The sequence below is a fragment of the Salvia hispanica genome, chromosome 5 (assembly GCF_029641045.1).
Source record: "Salvia hispanica isolate PSC_SH4W2 chromosome 5, Shi_PSC_v1, whole genome shotgun sequence".
Lineage (NCBI taxonomy): Eukaryota > Viridiplantae > Streptophyta > Magnoliopsida > Lamiales > Lamiaceae > Salvia > Salvia hispanica.
In genome coordinates, this window is record NC_142696.1 from 12,192,391 (window position 1) to 12,219,355 (window position 26,965).

A 26,965-nucleotide genomic window follows, 5' to 3' on the forward strand; every position below is an offset into this window, starting at 1 on the left:
ACTCCATGCAATCACACAATTTCTCTTATGTAGTTTCGAGCTAGTCTGTCCGATCCATGAGTTATCGGAATCGGTATGAAATGCGCACATTTGGTGAGTCGATCTACAATCACCCAAATGGCGGTGTTTCCTTTGAGAGTCTTTGGCAAGGCCGTCACGAAATCCATGGTGATGTGGTCCCACTTCCACTCGGGTATTTCCAACGGTTGTAATTTTCCATATGGTCGTTGGTGTAAAGCCTTCACCTGTTGGTAGGCTAAGCAACGCTTCCAAAAACGTCGCGATATCCTTTTTCATGCCATTCCACCAAAATGACTTCTTCAAGTCTTGGTACATCTTCGTGCTTCCAGGGTGAGCAGTGTCTGGAGTCTCATGAGCTTTACTCATGATCTCGTTCTTGAGTTCCTCGTTGTCGGGCACGCATAGTCTTCCTTTAAAGATGAGAGCATTATCGGACTCTTCACTAAAACATCCCGATTTGCCCGTTCTCACTTCACTCGAATCTCTTCGAGTTTCGCATCCATTCGTTGCACTGCAACGATTCTCGTTTTCATATCTGGCTCTACCACTAAGGTGGCGATTCGTCCTTTCACCATTTCAGGTGCTCTTATCAAACTTTCCTCCTCCGTCAGGAAAGCTAGTTGCGAATGATCCTTTCGGCTCAAAGCGTCTGCCACCACATTTGCTTTGTCGGGGTGGTAATTGATACCACAATCGTAGTCCTTCACAAGTTCGAGCTCTTGTGGTCCGTAAAGATTTCACATCGAACTCCGTAGAGATGATGCCTCCAAATCTTTAGGGCATGTACCACTGCTACTAACTCCAAATCGTGTGTTGGGTAATTCAACTCGTGTGGTCTCAACTGTCGTGACGCGTAGGCGATCACCTTGTTGTTTTGCATCAACACGCATCCTAGTCCAACCTTCGAAGCATCGGTGTAGACTACGTAGTTCACTCCAGACTCGGGCACGGCTAACACCGGCGCTGTAGTCAATTTCTCCTTCAAAAGTTGAAAGTTTGCTTCACACTCCGGGGTTCAATTCACCTTGACTCCTTTCTTAAGTTGTTGGGTCATTGGTCTCGCTATCTTGGAGAACCCTTCTATAAACCTTCGGTAGTATCCTGCCAAGCCTAGGAAACTCTGAATCTCGTTTGGGGTTGATGGTGACTTCCATTGTTGCACGGCTTCAACTTTGGCGGGGTCTACTCTGATTCTCTCCGCCGATACAATGTGTCCAAGAAAGTTTACTTCTTTCAGCCAAAATTCACACTTGCTGAATTTGGCGTATAACTTCTCGTTTCTCAAAGTCTCTAAAGTGATTCGTAGATGCTCCTCGTGCTCCTTCTCGTTCTTCGAGTAGACTAAAACGTTATCGATAAATACTAGGACAAATTTATCTAAGTACGGGTGGAATATTCGATTCATCAAATCCATGAATACCATTGGGGCATTCGTTAATCCGAACGACATAACCACAAACTCGTAGTGTCCATATCTTGTGCGAAAGGCAGTCTTTGGTATGTCCTCCCTTCAAACTCTTAGTTGATGATATCCGGACCTCAAGTCCATCTTTGAAAAGACTCCGGCTCCTCAAAGCTGATCGAACAAGTCATCTATCCTCGGCAGTGGATACTTGTTCTTAAGAGTCAACTTGTTTAGCTCCCTATAGTCGATGCACATTCTCATCGATCCATCCTTCTTCTTTACTAATAGTACTGGTGAGCCCCACGGCGAAACACTAGGCCTAACAAAACTTAGGTCCATGAGCTCTTGGAGTTGTATCTTGAGTTCCTCCAATTCCTTAGGCGCCATTCGATACGGTGCCTTAGATACGGGTGCGGCTCCCGGCTCGAGATCGATTGTGAACTCCAATTGTCGATCTGGCGGCAGTCCAGGTAGCACTTCGGGAAAATCGTCTGGAAATTCCCGCACAACAGCGACGTCTTCCACTCTTCTTTCATCATTCTCATCACCGTGAAGACAGACGAGATAGGCAGGTTGCCCCTTTCTCATCATCGCGGTAGCTTGCAGTGCAGAGATTATCGCGGTTCGCCGGTTCCTCGAGATTCCATGATACATGATGGGTTCCCTTCTCGGAGCTTGTAGAGATATTTACCTCTCATTACAACGAATCGTCGCGAAATTCGCGGCCAACCAGTCCATTCCTAGGATTACGTCGGTATCTCTCATCGCCATAATTTGCAAGTCGTGAGCGACTAACTTAAGTTCTCCCATAACAATTTCTATGTTCGAGCATGTTCTAGATATTTCTATCATTCCTCCTACTGGTGAGGACACCATCATTCTATGTTCAGATATAAATGAATGCGATGCGCCCGTGTCAAATAACACAACAACGGGGGGGGTATCGAGAATTTCACCCATACCTGTCAAGTTTCCTTTCTCACGATCATCTTGCACTTTCTTTGGCTTCTTTTGTTCCAGCGCGAACGCTCTAGCTTGTGGAGGAAGTCTTGGGCGATGAGGTAGTTGCTGCCGTAACTGTGGGTCGCGATTTCCTCTTGATTCATTTTGCGGTGCCCTCGATTGCTGACGGGATCCTTGATCGTTCTGCCTTGATCCCGATCCTACCTTGTTATTTGCACACTCCCTAGAGTAGTGGCCGTTTCCTCCACAGGTGTAGTACTTGACGACGTTCTGATATCGGCATTCTCCGAAATGGTACTTAGAGCACACATTGCACTGCGGTGCCCTGGGTCGATAGTATCCTCTTTGGCTAGACGTATGTTGCCCTCCTCCGTGCTGGGGTCGATGCTGATTTGACTGGTGTCGTTTTCCGTCGTAGGAATTCCTAGCATCCTCCCACTTCCTCTTTTCCCGAGAGTGATGTGATGGGGTTAAGGACGGTGTAGAGTTCTCCTTCGCTCTCTCTCTAGGCATTGCTGCCTCAATATCCAACGCGAGTGCCAAAGCTTTAGCGCAGGTGAGTCTCCCTTGACTGGCCAATGACATCTTTATCTCGGACCTTAGTCCCTCACGAAACTTGTCCGACAGATTCTCGTTAGTGTCGACTTGATTAGGGGCGTATCGGGTCATGCTGTTGAGCGCGCGATCGTACTCGGTCACAGTCATGCGTCCTTGAGTCAGATTGTGGAACTCAGATGCCTTTGCTTTCCGGTAGCTCTTCGGCACATACTTATTGTACAATTCAGTCTTGAAATCTTCCCACGTCATTGCTTCTACTTGGTCTCGCGTCAGGGTCTTCGTTCTAGTATCCCACCAAAAGTCGGCTGCCTCGGTTAGTTGGTGAGTAACGCAACTCATTCGTTCCCTATCATTGCATCCCAAGATTGCGAAGATACGCTCTATCGCGCGGATCCAAGATTCTCCAAGTCCATCAAACGCAGGTGGTTTCTGCTCCAAGAACAGCTTCACTATTTCCCGATTAACCGGGGGTGGGGGAGGCGGCGGTGTCGGGATTGACTGCGTCACACTCTCCTCGCTTGAAGGCGGAGGTGTCGGTTGACGGTTATGGCGTCTCGGCGGCATTCTGATTTATCAATACACCGATTATTCTCAAAATTCTAACAACAGTCGTGTGGGATAACAAGGCGCATGGGACAATTGTTTTGGTGTATATGGTCAAGTAGTGTCAAAGCATGATCATCACAAAATCGGTTGCGCCATAGGGTATCAAAAGAATCATTGGTCCTTATCAACAAGGTAATTGTAATCAAGAGGCACTTATGCAATTCAAGTGGCAAGTATAGGGCGCAATAAGGTATTCAAAGATAGTGGTGTGATAATATGATGGCATGATAACATAGTGATAGATAATTTTCCACAATGGCATGGAAAAAAAATAATATGGAAAACCATTGCATCATAAGGTAGTGAGTAAAAAAATTCTCCCCATATCATATCAATCAAAACATTGCCTCAAAGAGGTCTTAGTATCAACGGAATTCAAAGAGCAAAAGAAATAGAAAGGTACTGTAAAAGTTTTAGCAAAATGTTCAAAAATTATGGGGGAAGCAAAACAATGTTTTCCACGACTATCACTCCTAGTCGATATCGTTCATATTCTCTTCGGGGTCCTCATCCTCGTCGACATTTCCCATGTCCAAATCATGTCCTTCCTCGTAAGGTTCCTCGTCCTCGCTTGATCCACCAACATCCGAGGGCGGAGGGGTTATCGCACGCATGTCCTCCACGTTCCCATTTATGTCCAACGGGTTAGACGCATGAGCCCTAAGCCTTGGTTTAGTCAACGTGCGGCTCCTTATCACGACGATATCTCCATCGACGGGCCTGACTCGGCGGATACTTGTGCGCTGGGGGACTAAGCGGTGGTCCGTCCCTTGCAGCTGCCATGGCTGGGAGTAGCACTCCAATCAAGCCAATCATATCGCCTCGAGGCTTGTACTCGGGCGGACTAAACCACGTAAATGGTACCGCAGCATGAGCAGTCCATTCACTCCATGGGGTAGGCAGGCTGTGGATCAATCTCGAGATCCCCGCGTGATGGGTAACTCCTCCATACGCGTATGCATCCATCCAGCGATCGTAGAATTCAGTGACGTAGGTTAGGAGAAAGGACTTTCCATCCCACTCAAACTCTTGGTAGGTCTCGACAGGGAAAACCTTGTTCTTCGCGTAGCGGTCGCGCATCGGTGCGTAATACCGGTTAAGCATCTACAAAAGAAATCTCAGCATCAGAACAAGGATCGAAGAAAATATCAATAGTGTATGAGGTTTCAAATGATGCTGAGAGTACGATGGATATATGTATATATGGGTCGAACGATGGAGGTGTGAAGATAATATTATATCGAGAATAAACGGAATTTTATTTCCGAGACTAATGGTTCGTATATATATAAATATATTTTTCGCGTTTCGGTAGTTCGCGATTTCATTCTCGCAAGTCGTTCGCCTCGCATTCGGCATTTTTATGCCTCCAAGTTCGATATCGTCATACAAATTTTTGCAATCGCAACACGATTCTCAACCAAATATAGCATGCTCAAGTTCAACTCATAGTGTTGTTCATCAAACAATCACGCAATCACAAATCGTATAGAATTTCATAGAGTTTTATTCATTCAACTCATAACGATCTTATCATATAATCACTTGCATAACAACATTCATCATTTGTTTTGCATAATTGCAATTAGCAATTTCGCATGCATGCATAATCATCATTTTATACTCCAACACAAATTTCCAAATAGCACCACAACTCCCATTCGCTTCAACTTCCCACATTTCATAATTTAAATCAATATTCAAAGATACGGGTTACCTCATTCTTCATGGTTGAGCGGAGACGAGTCGTGGTGTGGAGTCTTCGACGATTATTACTTAATCAATTCCCACAATTTCAGAATTTTATTACAACTAGACTCTTGGGTCCAGAGCGGAAAGAACTGAGGCTCTGATACCAACTGTAACAGCGCGGATTTCTAGGGTATAATAAATACGGCGACTGTTAACTAGACGAACATAAAGCAACAAGAAATGTAGACTAGGGTTTCATTTAAAGAGATTTGACCAAGTGTTTAATGAACTTCCAAGGCAAAGAGTCAATGGCTTACTCACGAAAATCAAGATTTAATAGAATCATAGGCTAAACTCAAAAGTCAAGGGTTTATTGTAACTCCAACAAAACGCAATCTTTCACAATATTCCAAATCAAAGAAATAGGTTCAAAACAACCAAAGATAATAAGTTTCAAAATATTCAGCGGAAGCATTCCAAGAGAAAGCGAAGCCATGTATGAGGACATGAAGCTCACTCTAGACGACACTAGTGTGTGGGTAGTCACTGTGTGCACAGAAAGAAAATAACAGGTTTCCTAGGTCCAGCAAATCCGCTAGATCACACGGTCTAGGAACTCGTTGGTCGTCGGAAAATCCTGGTCGTCGGACACACAGAACACTCCTTCAAAAAACCCTCAACCACTTTACTAAAACCTAGCACAGGGAAGTAGGGATCGATGCCACAGAGATGGATGCGTAATAATCATGCTCAAGGATTTGGGGATAATTTTTTTTGTTTGGCTGCTGCCACGCATTTTTCTGGGTTGAGGAAATAAAACTTAACTTGGAATTTAAACTGCTAGATCTAAGAAACTACTCTAATTACCTAGATCTGGGAAACAACTGACGGTGGGGACCATAACTGAAATAGCAGAGTACGGACGAAAAGCTGGGAAAACAACTAACTAAGGTACTAACTAACAGCGACATCATTTTCTTCAACCAATTTGCGTAAACAAAACTCAGAAGAAAACAGCATGAGCGAAATCGGAATAGAGTAGGTTGGATTTAAACAATTCTAATGAGCAACAATTAAGAACTAATCAGATCTACGGATGCTAGACGAAGCAAACAGAAAGCAAACAGAAAACTCAAAACCCATGCATAACTTGACTTCCCCTGTTCAGATCCAACCTCAGACGCTAAATCCACTCCGGATCCAAGCGTCCGACACAAACTCCAGCCAAAAGAACATTTCACGACTTCAGATTTAACCAACAGCCTCCGATCAATCAACAACCCCGCAGATCTACAACCACATTCCCAAATCAAGCACCAAAGCAACAAAAATCAGAGATCAACATGTAATTTGCCGAAATAAAAACTCTCAACAGCAGGATCTACGTAAATCAACTTGAAATATCACAAATAATACGAAAACTAACAGAAGTGCATAGATAATCAGTAACATCAACAGCCAAATCGACTTCCAAAAGTGAAGTTCGAATGGAAAGAGTGCAAACAAGCTGAAAATAAAGAGATTGTATCTTCGCCCTCACGCGGACGGTGTCACGACTGAAATTTTCTGAAGAATTAACCCCTTGGAACCGAAACTACCCCAAAACTCCCATTCCCCAAGTGTGTGTTGTGTGTGAGCTAAGAGTGAGCGAAAAGAGTCATATCTTATGTGTTGCATGCTCTTCTATTTATAGGGGTTGAAGTGGGGCCCAGCGAGGTATAGATAGATTTTGTTGCCCTCAGCTATTGACTCTCTTCTTCAAGCCTTCTTTTTCCTTAGATTATGCTCATTTCTACTTCATTCCTTCGCTAGACGGTTTCCTTCAGCATCTCCTTGATCTAGCGATTCTGTCACACACCTGGCTTAGAAACCGTGTTAGACCCAGCAAAATGTAATGCTTTTCACTATATAACCGATGCATGAAATTAGCCTTATCAAACTGCTCACACTTAAACCATACTTGTTCTCAAGTATAAAGATAAGAAAAGAAAAGGAATAAGGCGAATTTCAAGCAAGGTTATCCCCTGACCGACTCTTTAGACTCTAGACAGACTCCTAGACCTGGACACGATTTGAAACTAAACACTTAAAGAAAAACATACAAACACATAAACACATATGCATGAGCTAGCTTCAACTTTTAAGCAACCGTCCCCACAAGATTAAGGTCAATCCAACAGGCTGCACTCCTCCAAATAGGCCCTTTCCCTTCCTCTACCTAGCCAATCTGTCAGTTCGTCAAGATAGCCTTTTACTTTCCCAATTCTTGGATCCACTCGATCACTCATTCCTCACCAGGGATGTTAGGATCGATTCTCTCTTAAGTCATTGCCACACCACTGAAGCGTCGGGTTATGAGAGTTCCTCCTTTTTTCCTGGGTCAGGTTATTATTGTTCCTGCCGTTTAAACAACTTCACCCTGGACTTCGTCCAGCTTATTCCTCCTTCTTTTTATATTTTTTTTTATTTTCTCCCCCTTTTTTTTTCTTTATTTTTTCCTCTGGACTTTGTTCAGCTTATTCCTCCATTTTCCTCCTCTCTTCTGGACTTCATCCAGCTTATAACACCTAACCCTGGACTTCGTCCAGCTTATACCTTCATAACCCAATTCCCCTATTTTTTCTCCTTCACAACTCTTCTCCCTAAGCATTCAGTGGCGGCCCTTTAACATGTGTTAGCTCGAAGTTATTTAAGGCTTATAACTCGCTATTATAGTAGGGCTTCACAACTAGATAAGTAAAGGCATCCTCTATCGTTCTCGCTTCACTCAGATTGACTTGGCTTATTAAAGGAAAAAGCTTCTAAGTTGAAATGCCTCCTATTTTCAATTACTTTCACTAAGGGAATCATGCCGTATTATATTCACTGGCTCATGCGACACAACAAAACTTAGACCTAAAAACTCTTATCATGCTGACAAATACATGCATTGACTCCTCTCCCCCCCCAACTTCACTCAAGCTTGTCCCCAAGCCATTGTCGTGAAGGGGGGAAACAGAGAGATCAACGCAACAACAACAACAGTTTATATAAAAACAAAAACTTCTCACACTTAGACCAAGCATTGCGCTAAGTGGGAGAAAAGACAACCAAACAGAAAATACAAACTTCTCACAATTAGACCACGCAGTGGGCTAAGTGGGAGAAGACAGACAAATACAAAACACAAATAGGCAACAAAAACAAAAACAGATAACTGAAAGCAAGAAAATAAAAGTTACTTGGTCATGGGGGGGTGATTCACTTCTGGGGCTCGCTCCCTCGAGAGCCAGACTGGGGTAGGATTCCGGGTCGATTCATCTTCACTTTCTTCTTTGCTGGCTGCTCCAGCTATTCTTCTTCCTGTTCGGGTACTGACTTCTTCATTAGAGACTTTGATTTGGTTAGGGCTGAAACTTGCTTGGGAACGGGTGGGGAGATCAACTGCTTGAGCGATTGTTGCGATCGCTTGACAGAGGGACTGCTCTGGATGGGCTGCTTGACCTCACTGCTGGACCCAAGAGTTACCTTCGACTGGGTCAAGGGGAGTGTCTGCTGCAACCACTTCAACATCTTCATTGAAAGCTCCACCGCTTCCGTCACCCCCTCATTTTGTTTGGCGCACTTCACCGCCAAATCTGCAATATTGCCCCTCAGGGTCTTCACTTCCTCCCGATTCCCGTTCAATTCCTTTCTGATCCCACCAAGTTCCTTCATTATTTCCTTCCTCATCAACTGCATCTCCTTCCTCACATCCTGGACTTCCTTACGTAGCTCTTCAACCTCTTCACTAGGCATGGCTTCCTCGGCTTCTCCAGGCTCCGCTTTTACCTTGTCTCCTAACGAGTAGAAGAGGGTCTTGGTGCCATGAGTTTGTAGCAACCCCTTGTTGAAAAAATAATCAACACTGAAAACCTCCGGGGGTTCGCACATGACTAACAAAGGAGCGGTCTTGGCAATCTTCATTTCTATGTTCCGTTGGAGGTAGGCGCCGAGGAGGTGGCAGGTATACATATGACGCGCAGGGTTGCTTGCCATTTGGTGGCATGCCTGAGCCAACCAATAATCTAGGTGCACCTTCATGACCTTTGCCATGCACCAAGTGAAGTAAAGGTCGGTAGTTGTAAGAGCTGAATTAGCGGTTCCCATCAAATTGTAGCTGATAAACGTCTGAGCAAAGCGGAGGATTCGGTCTTCGATGTGAGAGGCTTTGGAGTAGCTGGACTTAAACATTCCTGCCTTGGAGTGGGTGATCAGTTCCCATGCTGTCTGCACTTTGAAACCCGGCGTATTCTTCGGCATACCGATCATTCTCTCATTCCATACCCCCTCATCATCCTCGGCTTGGGTGAACAATCCCATTCGCAAAGACCATTCCCAGATGCTCATCTCATACTCTTCATTAAAAAGCCTAAACGTTATGGAGTCCGCGTCAAGATCAGTGGTGTTTTTCAATCGAAAAGTGGAGAAAAACACCCTTGCTAGGTCCACCAGCACCCTCTCCTGGCTGTGCTTCAGTAACCACTCAAATCCGATCGAATAGATACAAGCGCGGAAGTTCTTGTCACATGCAATCATTTTGAGCTCTCTGGGGCTGTACTGCTTCCCAGACTTAGCCATCTTCCCGGCGCTACATCTTTCCTTGTACACCGTGGTTCTCTTCTGATCGCCGAACTGCCTCATCTCCTCTAGCAGCTCTTTAGTCAGCCAGACTTCCGGACGTCCTGGAATGGGCTCTTCTTCAACTTCTTCAGATTCGTAGTCGGGCTCAGGGGTAGGCTCGTCTTGTTCCTCGGCAGAGGGATCCTCGGTCACTGGGGAAAGGGTCTCCTCAACCTCCTTGACGGAGGGAGATTTCCTTGACCAGGTAGATGAGGTCGCCGTCGCCGCCGCCTTTCCTTTTCTCGCCCTCTCCTTGGCCAGACGACGGTCCTCTGCCTCAGCAGCGTCAGGAACTAAGTCATCAACTTCATCGAGTAGACTCCTCCTGGTTCGTCTCCTTTCTGCCCTCTCGTCTATCTTGGGTTCGGCTTCCTCCTGGTCATCCACCAGGTCCACAATCAAGTTCAGCCCTCCCTTGGCGGGCTCCGGTACTCCAGTCGCAGGTAGATCTGTTTCTTCCGTCAAATTTTCCGGGGTTTCCCCCTTGTTTTCCACTATCGGGGTTGCCCCCTCAATATAAATGGGGTCCCTCCCCCAGACACCACTTGGGGTCGCCCCCTCTTCCATGAGTTCAGGGGTCGCACCCCTAAAATCCGTTGGGGTTTCGTCCCCAGTTTCCATAGGGGTTTCCCCCTCAGCAACATCTTTCACAACAGGGGTTTCCCCCTCAATCGTATTGTTTACAATAGGGATTTCCCCCTCCACAACGTCATCCAAAACAGGGGTTTCCCCCTCACCATCTTCCTTACCCTCAGAACTAGGATTTTCGTCACCTTTCTTCTCAGCCCATGTGTTGAAGGAGTCGGCTGGTAGGCGCATGAACCAAGTGTTAGCCTCCCCCTTCAGGACAAACGGTAGAGCCTTTCAGTCGGTAATCATCCTCGGTTGACCCTGCTGGTCTCCTCTGTGCCTTGCAAATCTTGCAGAATTCATTAAGGAACTCGTAGGGTCCCTCGTAACTCTTCCCACTGTAGGTTGGCAGAATTGCAATGACATGGGGCTTCACATCACAGACTGTTTGGCCTGGGGTGACCACTATGGCTTGTGGGGGATCTCCGTCGGCATGCGCAGTAAGCGTTGCGAGCTTTGGGTCATCCTCAGCTTGGTCAGCTATTCTCACTGGTGCTCTTAGTGGTTGGAGTGGAAGCTCCGGGAGTTGGTACTCTACATCTTCTTTCTCCTCGTCGCTAATCGTGCCTAGGCCAGACAGTGCCGTCGACAGGCCAGAACGAGTGGTTACGAGTATCATTCCTCGGGGAAGTATTCTTGGTCTCCACTGGCTAGGAAAAAGAAAACAAAAGGAAAAGAAAAAGTTATAAACAATATATACACCAAAAATATCACACACAATAACAGATATGAACGTCGTCCATCCCCGGCAACGGCGCCATTTTGCCACCAACAGCCGCGGGTGGTCAAAGAAGAGGCATCAGACACGGAGAGTTGTTGCAGTGGAGGTAGACGAGGAGAGCTCCTTTGGGAAGGAGTTGGCGGAGCTAAAGGTTAGGGTGAATCAAATGGATACATCGAGGAGAGAAGATCCGGTTCCACCGACTTCCATTATTGCAGTCACTAAACCCGATGCTGAAGCCGCTCCCGTTGAGGATGTCAACTACGTGCAACAAGGAGGCGGTCCCAACAGATCCTTTAATAACAATAATTATCGCCGTAACCAGGGGGATGGTAAATACAATAATTATAATGGGAACCGTCCTCACCCCAACCTTTCGTACTCTAAAAATTTCTTGCAGCCCCCCACAGGATTTAATATGAGTAAAGGTGGAGTGGTTGAGCCCGCGAAGAAGGAGGAAAAGTATGCGACAAGGATCACGAAAATCCTTGAACTGCTAGTGCAAGACAGAAAGACCAACCGGCACCAAGATCGGAGTCGTGGAATCAAGGTTGAAAAACCTTGAGGCTGGAATAACCACGCTCACAACTGCCATCACCTCAATCAAAACTCAAATGGATCAAGTCCAACAAAAGTTAGAGGAGGACAAGAAGGCAGCAGCGCGAGTAGCGGACATCAACAAAAAGTGGATCGCGAAGCCGAAAACAGGGGCATAAAGCAGCTCTGGGGCGCAAACTGGAGTCTACCCGACTGCAGCAAGCTTCGCAGCGGGCCGCTACAGAGCCGGCAGAAGCACATGCGCCCAAGGATGCTGTCGTGCGTCACAATGGGATTGTACTCCCTTTTCAGCCAAATAGGAAGTTTAAAAGCTTGAAGAGTAATATAAGCATTTTCTAAACATGTTTTGCAAATTGTACATTAATATACCTCTTGTTGAATCATTGCCGTGATGCGAAAGAAGAAGCCTACAATGGCCGATCTGAAGTTGCCTCTCCATTGTAGTGAGATAATTCAGCGAGAGAAAGCAGTGAAGCAGAGGGATCCCGGCCAGTTCATCATCAGGTGTTCGATTGGCCAAGGAAAAGTGGACAAGACACTCTGCGATCTTGGAGCTAGCATCAACATCATGCCACTCAAGTACTACGAGAAGCTCAATATCAGGCCACTTATGAAGGAAGACTGCACGATTAGGTTGGCCGATAACTCCACAATCAAAGCGGTGGGCATGATCGAGGATGTATTGGTAAAAGTAGATGATTTCATCTTTCCCGCTGATTTTCCCGTATTGATAAAAGTGTGCCACTAATCATCGGGAGAGATTTTCTCGCCACGATCAAAGCTCTTATTGATGTAGGTAGGGAGGAAATCATGCTCAGCGACAATGCTAGCAAGTCTACCTACCAAATAGAGAACGGGATGTTCAAGTACGAGGAAGCACAAAGGGCCAAGATGGAGTATGAGTGTAGAGTCGTAATGATGACTGTCACTACAAAGCCTAAAGGACCAAAAGAAGGGGAGATTGTTCCAACCCTTCTATTTTTGTCACTAATGTTGTACCTCCAGCTCCGAAAAAGGGCAAGCCTAACCCCCCTAAAGTTGCACTGCAGGAAAAACCGAAGGGGAAGAAGAAGAAAAAAAAGGCTCCGTCGCCAGATGACCCCGAAGTCTACGTGATTAAGACCGCGAAGGGAAAGTACAAATGGTGGAGAAAGTTGGGCACAAAATTGGTCCAATTCGCAGTCTTTAGCACAAGGGTCATTGATCCGCCTAGCTAGTTGGGTAACTTAAAGTCGAGCCAACGAATTCAAAACAAAGGTGCTAGTTGGGATGCAACCCAATATATTTTCTTTTATTTTCTTTTAATTTTCGTAAATTTTTTGTTTTCAAAAAAAATAAAATAAAATATTTTAATGGTGACCGCTGCATAATACACAGCGGTCGCTGCCAGTTTGACACATGTGCAGGAATAGGGCCGGGCCCTACGGCAGGCTGTAGCAGTTGCTGCGTGGGCCGCAGCGGCCCGGTGGAGACCTCCGTCATGAGAGAACCTGCAGTGGTCGATGCGCGAGAGGCAGTGGCATCTTTTCTACATCTTTTCTCTCCAATCTCTCTTGCACACGTTCCCCACTCAAAATCTTTAACAATTCCACACACCCTTACGCAAATTCATCTATGGCATCTCAATTTTTAAGCTTTCATCGTTCAAATAATTCCAAATCAAGGTATGAATCCTAACTTCAATTTCTGAGCTTTTGCTTGAATTCATCCACATATTTTGCTTTATTTGATGAATTGTTCGGTTGAAAAGTTTGCTTTATCATGGGGGATGAGTTTGATGTTGTTATTTCATGATTTAATCAGTTATATTGGTGATATGGGTGATGAATTGTGAGTTTTTGATAGTGAAATCCCTCTTTGATCTTTGTTGTTATACATTGCAATCGTGTTCATAGCATTGTGAGGCTATTATTACTTCCATGAATTGCAATACATGAGTAGATTGTAAAGATGACTGGATTCTGTTGATTATGATGATGCGTCTATGCAAGGGGTATTAATTCACGTTGGGGGATGGATTATGGGTGTTCTTTGGTGTTGATATTGTTTTACATGTCTTCATGGATCACTTCAGAACACATGCTAGGTCATCAACGAGAACATCTTGAAGACGTTCATCAACGGCAATAACTTGCCGAGCTTCGCCAAATGGCCACAGAGGCTCAAGACGAGCGCCAAACCACGAGGGAAGACATCACCTACCTCATCGGAGCCTTCGAGGACCTTAAATGAGCAGTGAAGAGCTAAATGTAAATGCACTACAAAGGTGATATCTCGCAATCCAACAGGTCCAGAGGATTCAACTAGTTCACAAAGATCAGAAGATCGTGAATCTATCAGACAGGGGTTATTGGATGCACTTCTACTTCTTCAAAAACCTCAACCCACTATACTACAACAGGGAAGTAAAGGATCGATCCCACGAGAACGGATGTATTACGAAACTGCATTTGGGATATTTTGGGAAGGGGGTTGGCAGCTGCCACGCAATTTGTGGGTCGAGTACTAAACTACTGGGTCTGAGAGACTTAAACTACTTCACTCTACCTATTGGGTCTAAGAAACGAGAACGTACGAAACATGCATGACTTTGAGAAACGAAATATTGAAAGGTTTAAAACAATGGGAATTAACGGACTAGACAGACTTTCCTAAATAAGACAAACAAACGAGAGGCAAATAGTGGGGACCAATATCCTTAAACGACCAAGGTCCGGAAAAACTGCAGAAAAGCAAAAGGACATGCAGAAAGTACTGACAAAAGCAAATCTGATTCTAACTACCAACAAACTTCATCTTCTTCGGGAAGCAAACGAGAACAACAGATAAAACAGAGCATTAAACACCATGAAAACAGAGCAAACTTCAGATCTAGACTTAAAACGAGAAATTAAAGCCGAAACTTAACAGATCTACGCTACTGGACCTAGCAGATGAAGACACAAAACGTAAATAGCCATATGTTGGGGTTTGGAGCCCCTTGCACAGCAGAAGGCTTGTACAAAACAAATAAATCAGACACGGATCTATTTGACCGATTATGCGATTAATCAATTCACATGTTAAACAGATAATTGCATGCTCATAGAAAGTAAATCCTAAACATGATTTCTACGGTTTAAAGTTACCGATTGATTCTCCAAAGAATCGTCGATTGCTCGCGCCTTCTCCACGTGATGATCTTCGATACTAGACCACGGATCTTCTCTCTGGTTCCCGAACTGTATCTCGCTATCAGGGTGGGCTGATCTTATCAAAATACTAGGACTCGAATAAAGAAGACACAAAATTCTCACAGAGGAGAGCTGAAAATTTCGACTCCTTCTATAGAGAGAGGAGATCGAAAATTTCAAATAAAATTAAATTATATGTCTGTCTCTCCTTTATTCTCCTATTTATATTAAGTTCTTTTTGGGCCCAGACAGGGATCTATGGAAGGTTTTGGATATGGGCTCCCCCAATTAGCTTTTTACTAATTAAATTGAACCCACAATTTAATACAAGCTTTAATTGGAATATTACGAGCAGCCACTACAGAAGTAATATTAAACTCTCCCCATCCAAATCCGAAATTACAAGTAATCCGGGTTTCCACTTTGTTTATTATTTATTTCTCGCGCTTAAGATATAAATGTCCATTAATTAATTAATGTCTGCTATGGACTTAATTAATTAATATCTTATTAATTCCAAGAGTGGACTTAGCAAGAAACATTTATTTATTATTCATAGAGTAATAAAACCCCAACTGACCAGTTTTCTGAATAATAAAACCTTGTTCGAGCTCCTCTTGAGGACATTATCAAACGAGACTCACCTCGCGCACGTTTCAACATAATAGCAATCCTAGCACCGCTAGATATTAATCACCACTACCCAATATATCAGGATTATTGGGTAATGAAAAATCCGCACCTTTGATAAGTCAAAGTAATGCATAATCAATACCGTATGCTCAATGTTAACCTACATTGATTAAGAAACAAATATTTATCAAGACCTCGCCTTTCAGTAGATAGCCCAAGGACAAGTCCGTTCAGTGCTATACCACACCAATGTCATCTTATTTCAGTAAGGCTTAGAAATATGCGGACTGACATTGCAACATTTCACGATAGGTAGCCAAAGCCTATATAGGTTGTGAAATTCTTCTTTTTCTTTTGCAAAGCATAGATCTGACCGTGTTACCTTAAAGTGGACGACCAACCGGTCTACTAAGCAAAAGACTTAGACTTTGTTTACTTCTTATGTATTTAAATGTTTGTAAAACATCTTATAAATGCACAAGCAAACACAATGTAATAATAATAGTGATTCTATTTGTGCGAGACTGCTCGAATAATACTGAATCGGGTTAAAAGTGGACTGTAGAGTTTTACGTATACAAGCAAGATTCTATTCGCGCGAAACTTGCTCGAAACATGCTTTTCAGTATACCAAACCTAACACCATAATCATGCAGAATGTAAACAACAAACAACAGATCTACGAAACTCCAACTCAAATCCACCACGATTCAACAGATCCAAACATAAATCCACAGCCTCCAACAACAAACCAACAGATCTCAGCTCCCAACATCCAACAATTAACAATAACGAAAGCTAAAAGCAACAAAACAACATCAACTCGAAAAGATCCAACAAAAACCAATATAAACTTCCATAATAACGAGAGATAGGTTTGAATCCAATAGATCAAAGTCAGAAACCAAAGTCACGAAACTAAAAACCAACGAGTACTTAAAACGAAAAGCAGACTAAACAAAGCAAGGTAAAAATTGTTTCTTCGCCTTCACAAGGCGGTGTTACACGACAGCAAAACGTTGAGAACCACCACAACAGTCGGAAATCGCCCCATATCCAAGTGCTCAGCAAGTGAAATGAGTATTTGAAGTGTGAAAAACAGGAATGGAACAAGGAGCCTCCAAAAGTGAGGTAAGAGAGTATGTGTAGAAGTGATATCTTGTTCCTTAAGGTTGAACTCTTTATATATGTGAGGCTCTAATCCCTAGGGCATCCTTTTGGTGAATTGACGCTTGTGCCCTTGAATAAGATGCTTTAATAATCTGCTTTTTGCCTCATTTTTTCCTCATTCCACTTCAATTTCATCTCTTTTGCATTTTCCAGGTCGGGTAACAACAACTCATATATCTGGCAGATTTATTACGCACCTGAACTCGGAAACATAGATTAGCGCCCCAAAAGTACAGAATTTTAATCCAAAACCAATGCATGAAACGAGCCTTATCAAACTGCTCACACTTAAACCATACTTGTCCTCAAGTATAAAGACAAGAAAAAGGAATAAGGCAAGTTTCAATGCATGGTTTCCCATTTAAACGACTCTAAACAAAAAGAAAAAAACACAAGCTACTAGACCTAGACTCAAAAAGACTCAGACAAAGAAACAGACACAAACACATACAAAAACACATTGACACATAAATGTATAAACTGGTTTATTTTCTAGCAGCCATCCCCACAAGATTAAGGTCAATCCGAACCTACAGTCTCCGAATCCTCCCCTTCCCTTCTTCTATCTAATCGATTTGTCAGTTCGTCAAGATAGCCTCTAACTTCACCAATTGTTGGATTCACTCGATCACTCATTCCTCACCAGGGATGCTAGGATCGTTCACTCTTATATTGCCATACCACTAATGCCTCGGGTCAGAGAGTTTTCCCTTTTTGGGTCAGGTGATAACTGCTCCCTGCCCTTGATCTTATTTTTCCCTTCCCCTCTGGACTTTGTCCAGCTTATACCTCATATTTCTCCTGGACTTAGTCCAGCTTATACCTCCAGAATTTTTTTTTTTTTTTTTTTTTTTGTGGACTTCGTCCAACTTATACCTCAAGTACCCTTTCCCTAGGCCCGAGAGGTTATGTCTATCACCAAATATTTTCTCCTTCTAAGTTCTCTCCCTAAGCATCAAGTGCAGCCCTCTCTTTTTGTGTTAGTATAAAGTGTTTAAGGCTTATAACTCACTTTTATGGAAGGCTTCACAACTAGATCAGCTGAGGCATATTCTATCGTCCTTACTTCATCCAAATCGATTTTGATTTATTAAGGGAAGGGGCACCAAAGTTGACATGCATTCTCTCTTCAATTACTATCAGTAAGGGGCTTTTGCTTTCTATTTTACCAGTTATGCGTAAACATAGAATTACTTACTATGCGACTCACTACTAACTTCTAGACCTAGCAAACAGACACACATGCTTGACACTGACTTGCACTAATTCCCTCCCCCCTCCCACTTCACCATCCTTGTCCCCAAATAATTTCGGTGAAGTGGAAAACAGGGCAAAGTTAGTGCAACAACTAACAGACTCACAAAACATATATTTACAAAACAAACTTCTCACACTTAGACCGAGCATCGGGCTAAGTGGGAGAAGGTATACAAACTAACAGATATCAAAACATGTCATATTAACATAAACTTCTCACACTTAGACCAAAGAGTGGGTTAATTGGGAGAAGATAGCTAAAACACACACATATACATAATTCAGCATGCTCTTAAAGATAAACACATATATCCACAGACACGTATATACAAGCATGCTTTTTACCAAAAAAACATAAAAACACATAAAAAAAACAGAAACTTAAAATTACTTGGTTTATGGGGGGGGGGAGGTTTCAATTCTGACTCTGGTCCCCCGCGGGACCAGACTTCCTGGGCACTGTCTTCACTTTCTTGGGTGGTGGTGGGGTTGGTTCATCATCCTTCTTGGCTGATGGGATTCCTGGGGCGCTGCATGCTGGCTCCTTTTGATGTGACTCCTGGGGCTAGTTGTCTAGATTCTGTGGGCAACTTCGGGGCCATGCGCTGCTGTTGGACCCGGAGGATTGATGCACTTTTTATTAGCACTAAATAAACCTGCAAGTATACAAAGTATATATAGTATAACTAAAGGTTAGTACCGGATATCGAACACGGGGAAGACGAACACAAAGTGTCTATCCTCTACTAAGACTCAAATACTATCTAGAAAAACAAGTGGGTTTTGAAAACTTTTGGAAAACTAAAAACAATAGAAAGCATAGACCAACTAAAAGCGAATAAAACACGGAGAAAGACGATAGAGATAAGGGAATCCTAGGGATGTGTGTTCACAGTTATGGTTATACAAAATTCCAACTACAATACCCTAGCACAGTTATTACTTTGATAGAACGAGTCACCTAGCTTATGCTCATGCGATACAAACGTTGATTACAAGATTAAGGTTGTCAACCCTAACACGTAACTCCAAAAAGCTCATTAGACCCTTGAAAAGTCCTCACTCTCAATTAACAGTGTCGTTTTAAGGAAAGTTAACTGTAGCGTCTACTAAGTGGATCTACCTCGCTAGAACTCTGTCACAGTTATGCAGCAAGTTATATTAAATCATACACAATTGTGTCACTCAATCATGCAGCATCAAAATTACTTAGGGAAGAAACAAAGTAAAAAACAAAACGGATATTAAATAGAAAAAGGAATTCGTATAACCAAAGTCATTACTAACACATCCCTAGAATCCTATGAGTTTAGTTACACATAAATAAATAAGGTAAAAACATAGATTGAAGGGAAGACAATTTGAACATAAAACTAAAGCAAATAAAACTCGTAGGTTGAATCCTTGTCGTTCTTGATGTTCTTGAAATCCTTCTCCAACTCCTTGCACCAATGAAGTACTCTAGGTCTTGATCTCTATGAAATATTTTGCAAGTAGAAGTTCTCTTTTTTTTTTATGAAGCTTGAGGTCTTATTTATAGGGGAAAGCCATTCCTTGTTGTAAAAGGAAAAGATCTCCAAAATATGGTAAATCTGGGCGCAAATCTAGGGCTTCTCGTATTCGCCGCGTTTCTCCGGCGGGCCGCTGCACCTTGGCCGGCGGTCGCCGCGTTGGAGTCTAGAGAGTCTGTTCCCTCGGCGGCGAACCGCCGCACGCCTTTCGGCGGTCGCCGGACGAGACTTCTCTTCCAAGCACATTTTTCCGAGGCGGACCGCTGCATTGATCTGTCTGCCGGGCGCCGGTGGTCGCCGCACACATCCGCGGCGGTCGCCAGTCGCCGTCTAACTCCAGATTTCCAAACTTGGCGTTTTGGCTCCCTTTTTCAGCTCAATTATGCACATTTCTCACAAAGCACGTCAAAATACAAAAATAGACAAAATATGCAAATAATGGACGTGTAGAGTGACTTTGACAAAAAAAATGGACCAAATAATGACCTTAAAACAGTGCAATATCCGAGCGTATCAAGGATCTTCTGGTTGACCAGGGCAACCATTTCATCATTGTCTCCACTGTCTGGGTCAGCTTATCCTTTTGCGCTGCCATCAGTCCCCTCTGAGCTACCGCTTCCTCGTGTAGTTTCAGCAAAATCTACTGTTGTTGCACCGTATTCGCGCCCAACTTCAACATCGTTTCATCCATTCTAGTCTGCCACCCTTCATCAACCACTCTCTCGCTTCCTTCGCCGTCCACGTTCTCGGTCTTCATCTTAGGTGCATCAAGCTTCCCCACTTCATAGAATCTGAGCACATCATCTTTGATTATGGTCAGTCCCTTGTTGAAAAAGAACGCGAGATAAAAGTACCCTGGGAGATGCACACTGTCAGGTTGGTGACCGAGTCGGCTATCTTCATGGACACGTTCCTTTGGATGAAGGCTCCTAGCAGGTTGCAAGTATAGAGATGGCGGTCTGCGTGGATCCTGACCTTTTGACATGCGTAGGCCGTCCAGTATCCGAGGTGGACCTTCACATTGTTCAGCATGCACCATATTGTTACTGGACCATTGCCTCCAGCAACCTCTTGGTCACAAGGACCCTCTTCTGTATTAGGTATCTCCGCTCTTCGTGCACTTCCTCTTGCTCTTTTTCCTCATCGGTCTTATGGGAAAATGGCACTCGAATCGTCTCCGGGGTGGCATCGTTGATTACCACAGTCGTGGATGCCTGGCGAGGTTTCTTCTTCTGGGGCTTAGCTGCGTGCTTCCCCTTTCGCTTCCTTTTTTCCTCATACCTCGTTTCCAGAGCCTCCGGAGAAATATCCCTTTCAGTCGCCAAAGTTATATTAAATAATACACAATTGTGTCACAGTTATGAAATAAGTTATATTAAATAATACTCAATTGTGTCACTCATTCATGCAGCATTAAAATTACTTAGGGAAGAAACAAAGTAAAAACAAAACCGATATTAAATAGAAAAAGGAAATTGTATAACCAAAGTCGTTACTAACGCATTCCTAGAATCCTATGAGTTTAGTTACACATAAATGAATGAGCTAAAAACATAGATTGAAGGGAAGACAATTTGAACATAAAACTAAAGCAAATAAAACCCGTAGGTTGAATCCTTATCATTCTTGATGTTCTTGAAATGCTTCTCCAACTCCTTGCACCAATGAAGTACTCTAGGTCTTGATCTCTAAGAAGTATTTTGCAAGTAGAAGTTCTCTCCTTTTGATGAAGTTTGAGGTCTTATTTATAGGGGAAAGACATTCCTTGTTGTAGAAAGAAAAGATCTCCAAAATATGGTAAATCTGGGCGCAAATCTAGGGCTTCTCGATTTTGCCGCCTTTCTCTGGTGGACCGACGCACCTTGGCCAGCGGTCGCCGCGTTGGAGCCCAGAAAGTCTGTTCCCTCGGCGGCGGACCGCCGCACGTCTTCAGGCAGTCGCCGGATGAGACTTCTCTTCCAAGCACATTTTTCCAAGGCGGACCGCTGCATTGATCTGCCCACCGGGCGCCGGCAGTCGCCACACACATCCGTGGCGGTCGCCGGTTCAGATTTCCAAACTTGGCGTTTTGGCTCCCCTTTTCGGCTCAATTATGCACATTTCTTACAAAACATGTCAAAATACCAAAATAGACAAAATATGCAAATAATGGACGTGTAGAGTGACTTTGACATTAAAAATGGACCAAATAATGGCCTTAAAACAGTGCAAAATCCGAGTGTATCACCCTTTCACCTTCTGGCTCAACCTCCTTGTCTTCCTCTACTTTGCTACCCTCGAGACCGTCCACATCTTCCCTTGTTTCTTCCTCTTCTCCTGACCCAGTGGTATCTTCTCCTACCAACTCCTCCCCCTCCTGATTCTTAACCTGTTCACCTTCATCCTCCTCACTCTCCGACTCCTTTGTATCCATTTTCTCACCCTTCTCTTCGGGTTCCTCTTCTTCAATTGTGGGGATTTCGGCCTCTGTTTGGAGAATGGGTTCTGAGGAAGTTGTTTCGTGGGGTGGGTTTTCGATTTGGGGGTTTTGCTCTTTGGGGTCTATTTCCTAGGTTAGGGTTTCGGGTAAACTTTGGGGATTTTCTTGGTTTGTGGACAAGGCTTTAGATGTGGGTGTTTCAATTAAGGTTTGGGTAAACTTTGGGGATCTTCTTCTTACTTCCGGCACGCCTCCGACATCTAAGCAAAGAACTTGCTCACCTTTGGCCCCTTGCCATACTTCTCCAAGAATTCCTTCATCATCTGCTCGGAGTCCGGTTCTTTATCGTCGGTCGTCGTGGCGGAGGGAGTGATTGGAGCGGTAGGGTTGCTTTGGGCGATTTCTGGCTGTGGTTGAACTACGGCGGGTACTGGAGTTTCTTCGGGCAGTGACGTCGGCGGCTCTTGGGCAGTAGGGTTCGAACTCGTCGGTTCCGTCGACGCCTTACTGGTTTTTCGGCGGGATGAGCGTGCCAACAGATTCCTTTGTATTTTGGTTAGTGGCGGTGGTTTGCGGTGGTAGATGATCGGTGGTGGTGGTGATTTTCGGAACTGCAGGGAGAGAAATGAAATTGTGAAATTGAGTTTTGGGGAGTTATGAGAAAATTATTTTAGGAGAGGGAAGTTAATTAGTTATTAGGGAAGTTATTTTAGGAAAAAGTAAAATAAAAGAAAGGAAATAAAAAGAAAGAAAAAGTAAATAAAACAAAATGATATGATTGGATGAAGTCGAACGGTCGCGTCTGACACTAGCAACCATACGCTTCGCCAGTTTTTTTGAAATTCAAAATTCAAAATTTTTTAAACTCCCCCCTAATTTTTCTCCACTTCCCCCTGTTTCATGTTGTGCTTTCCTTTTCAAAATTTCCTCTCAACTCTCCCTGACCAGTTAACTTAAACACTTAACAAAATAAAATGTAAACGAAATATCTGAGCATCTGGGTCAAAGAGATTAAGCTTTTTTAAAAAATTTCAACGTTCCCAGAGATGCTTAGACTTTCAAAACTCTTTTTGGGTTTTAAAAATTATTTCCTTTGTTTGTATTTTCATAAAAAAAAAAACTTATTCAGACTATTTACAAGCTGGTTCAGTCTATTGATGGAAACTTTTACTCTATCTACCTGACCCAGAGATTCCCGAAGAATACTTAAACATGACTTCTTAGGAAATAATTGGGAGTGAGTGAAGTGGAATTTCTTCCACCTCACACAACTCTGAACTATCCCTGAACACTTTTACCCTATGACCATTAACAAGGAAAGGAACAGAGTTAGCATTGACTCCCTGAATTTCCACTGCTCTATTTGCCCGAATGCCAACGATTGTATATGGCCCTATCCACTTCGACTTCAGCTTTCCTGGCACGAGCTTGAGCCTTGACTAAAAAAGGAGTACTTTTTTCCCGACTTGTAGTTCCTTGACACGAAGGTTTTTGTCATGCCGGAGTTTGGTTCTCTCCTTGTACCACATAGCTGAATCATATGACTCTAGCTTTAATTCTTCTAGCTCCTGCAGTTGTAGCTTCCTCTCTTCTTCACAGGCCTGCACCTTCATATTCATCTCCTTGATAGCCCAATATGCCTTGTGTTCTATCTCCACGGGCAGGTGGCACATTTTTCCAAATACCAATCTATAGGGTGACATTCCAGTTGGTGTCTTGTAAGCGGTCCTATAAGGTCAGAGGGCATCATCAAGAAGCTTACTCCAATCCTTCCTCAAGGAATTCACCGTCTTCTCCAGAATGCTCTTGATTTCTCTGTTTAAAATTTCAGCTTGACCATTTGATTGGGGGTGACATGGAGTAGATAACCGATGGTGGACTTCATATTTTCTCATCAGTGCTTTAATCGTTCTATTACAGAATTGAGTCCCCTGGTCTGAGATGATCGCTCGGGGCACCCCATATCGGTTGAATATATTGGCCTTTTCTAACTTTGAAACTTCCTTCGACTCGCAGGAACTTGTAGCCTTGGCCTCTATCCATTTGGATACATAGTCCACAACAACCAATATATACATATTCCGGTATAAAGATGGGAATGGGCCCATGAAGTCCATGCCCCAAACATCAAAAATCTCATAGACTATTATAGGAGTCTGTGGCATCCCATCTCTCATAGAAATCCCTCCGGTCAGTTGGCACCTATTGCAATTCTGGCAGAACTCATAAGCATCCCTATTCAGCGAGGGCTAGTAGAAACCGTTATCCAGAACTTTTCTCGCAGTTTTCCTTGTGCCGAAATGGCCTCTACATGCCAGTGCATGAGAATGGTTGAGTACGTCTCTCAGCTCCCATTCAGGAATACATCTCCTTATCACTTGATCTGAACCCATCTTCCAGAGGTATGGGTCATCCCAAAAGTAGTACTTGGCTTCACTTTTAATTTTCATCCTCTGGGCCCTAGTGATTTCCTGTGCAGTAGGCAGCTCTCTAGTGACTAGATAATATGCCAGGTCCGCGAACCAGGGTTCCTCATTCGGCTTGCCTTTTCGTTTCTTTGACTCTTCAGGGCCGGTTAATTCTAACACCGCCACCCATTTGATAGAGCTAGTAGATCCCCCTAAGTAATACAGATGTTCCTCTAGAAAATCATCGCGTACGGCCTCTTTATCTGTTGGGGTTTGTATACTAAAAGATGCTTCGAGCGTACATGCCTTTGTACAGTCAGCTTGTGCATGTATACGAGAAACGCCACGTCCACTTGTTTACCTAATTATGAGAATAAATAATTTAATATAATGGTTTATTATTGAAATATGATAAACAAGACTAAGGCTTTTTACTAAGAAGGTGAAGTAGGGAAATTCGATGAATCTCCTCATGAGTTTTCCAGTAGGGGACTTGGCCAGATCTAGTAAGAAGAAAAACGTACTCACAACCTAGATAGGCTTTGGCTACCTATTGGTACGGTTGCGGTGTTTGTGATAATTCTCTCTTACATAAGAAGAGATTAGTAACGCCGGTGTGGTAAAGCACTGAAAGGATCTAATCCGAAATGTATTCTTTATTACTATCTACTGAAAGAATATATTTCAGAAAGTTTAGTATTTTCTAGTCTATGATATTAATATCAATATTGTTTATTCAATCAAACGCCACTTTGACTTATCAATATGTAAGAGTTTGTACGTAACTCAAGTTCATGATATCTTGGGTGGTAGTAATTGAATAACATGAAGGTATTGGAATATTATTTCATAGAATTCGCGTGCCCAGTGTGGTATGATTAAATCCCTAAGGGGTGATCCCCAAGAGGTGTTTGAAAAAGGAATTTATTATTCAGAAAACTGCGCAGTTGGAATTTATTCCACGAATAATAAATAAAATTTCAAACTAGAAAATATTATAAAATTGACGGATCAAGATAATTTTAAACGCGGGAAATATTATAAAATAAAATGGACCCAAGTTATTTGTAATTTGGTGATTTAAGTGGGAGTGCAATATTATTCTTTAGTGGAACAAAATAATATTCCATTGATAATATATTAAATCATGGGTCATTTGATTTAATTAGTAATTTATCTAATGGGTGAGCCCAACACTTAAGTCATTCCATGGATCCCCATCCTAGCCCAACAAGTCCATTATAAATAGTGATGAGATGTGGAAACCCTAGCACACCATTATTCACAACACTCCTCCCCTAAACCCTAGTAGCCGTCGCCGGCTCTCTCTCTCTCTCCTTGCCTCGGTTTTCGTGCCTTGGCACGTGGAAGAATTAGGGTTTTGTTTTGTTCTTGTTCTATCCTAATTCATAGGATTAGATCAAGACAATATTGAGTTTGTGATTGGGTTTCCCTAGATCTCTTCAAGACTATTATTGATTATTCAAGATCCGCCCACACGGATGGATGATCATGGACTAGGGAATAGGTTGGAAGATTCACGGTTGATAAACCAAGGATCTCCGGGTGGTGCAGCTAGCAACTTCGATCCTATGATGGATCAAGAAGATGTAACAATCGAATCTACATCAAATTGCATGATTATGTGTTTTTTGATGTATTATATCTATAGATCTATGTTTATTGCATGAAATTGGAGTCGAATGCATAATCACCTAAATAAATCCGTTAAGGACCTGTTTGTTTTCCGTGTCTTCCGCTGCGGTAGTCCCAATATTATCTTCCCCTTAGACAATTTTGTTTAAGTGGTCAGCCACTCTATTTTCGGTCCCTCTCTTATCTGTGACTTCCCACTCGAACTCTTGCAGTAGCAGCACCCATTTGATTAGCCTTGGCTTGAAATCCTTGTTGGCTGGGAGATATTTAATGGTTGCGTGGTCAGTAAATACTATTGGCCTTGACCCCAGTAGATACGGTCGGAATTTTTCAAATGAGTATACCACAGCCAGCATCTCCTTCTCGGTGGTGTCATAGCTGTTTTGGGCCTGGTTGAGAGTCTTCGAGGCATAAAAGATGACGTAATTTTTCCCTTCGATCCTCTGATCTAAGACTGTTCCTATTGCAAAGTCACTTGCGTCGCACATTACCTCGAAGGGGTATTTCCAATTGGGCGAGCGAATTATTGGAGCCGTTATCAATCGATCCTTAAGTAGCTGGAAGGCTTCCTTACACTTATCATCAAACTCAAATTCCACATCGTTCTGGAGAAGTCTTGCCATGGGCTGGACAATTTTTGCAAAATCCTTAATAAACCTTTGGTATAATCCAGCATGGCCCAAGAATCCTCGAATTTCCTTTTGATTCGTGGGATGTGGGAGTTTAGAGATCGCATCCACCTTTGCTTGATCCACCTCGATGCCCCTTTCCGATACAACATGTCCCATTACTATTCCCTCCTTGACCATAAAGTGTCATTTCTCATAGTTTAGCACCAGGTTCTTCTTTCTGCATCTCTCCAAAACAATGTCCAAGTGCCTCAAGCAGGTCTCGAAGGAATCTCCATATACAGTGAAATCTAAAAATTTCTATGCAATCCACC

General features: G+C 43.3%; 1 protein-coding gene across 1 annotated transcript; it reads right to left on the bottom strand.

Moving 5' to 3' along the window:
- Positions 1-990: 990 nt before the first annotated feature.
- LOC148926293 (uncharacterized) lies at positions 991-3,511 on the bottom strand. The gene is made up of 3 exons (XM_089059068.1): positions 2,389-3,511; positions 1,110-1,362; positions 991-1,000 (listed from the first exon to the last, which is right to left on the bottom strand). The coding sequence occupies exons 1-3, from the start codon at positions 3,509-3,511 to the stop codon at positions 991-993; spliced, it is 1,386 nt and encodes a 461-aa protein (XP_088915194.1).
- Positions 3,512-26,965: the final 23,454 nt, after the last annotated feature.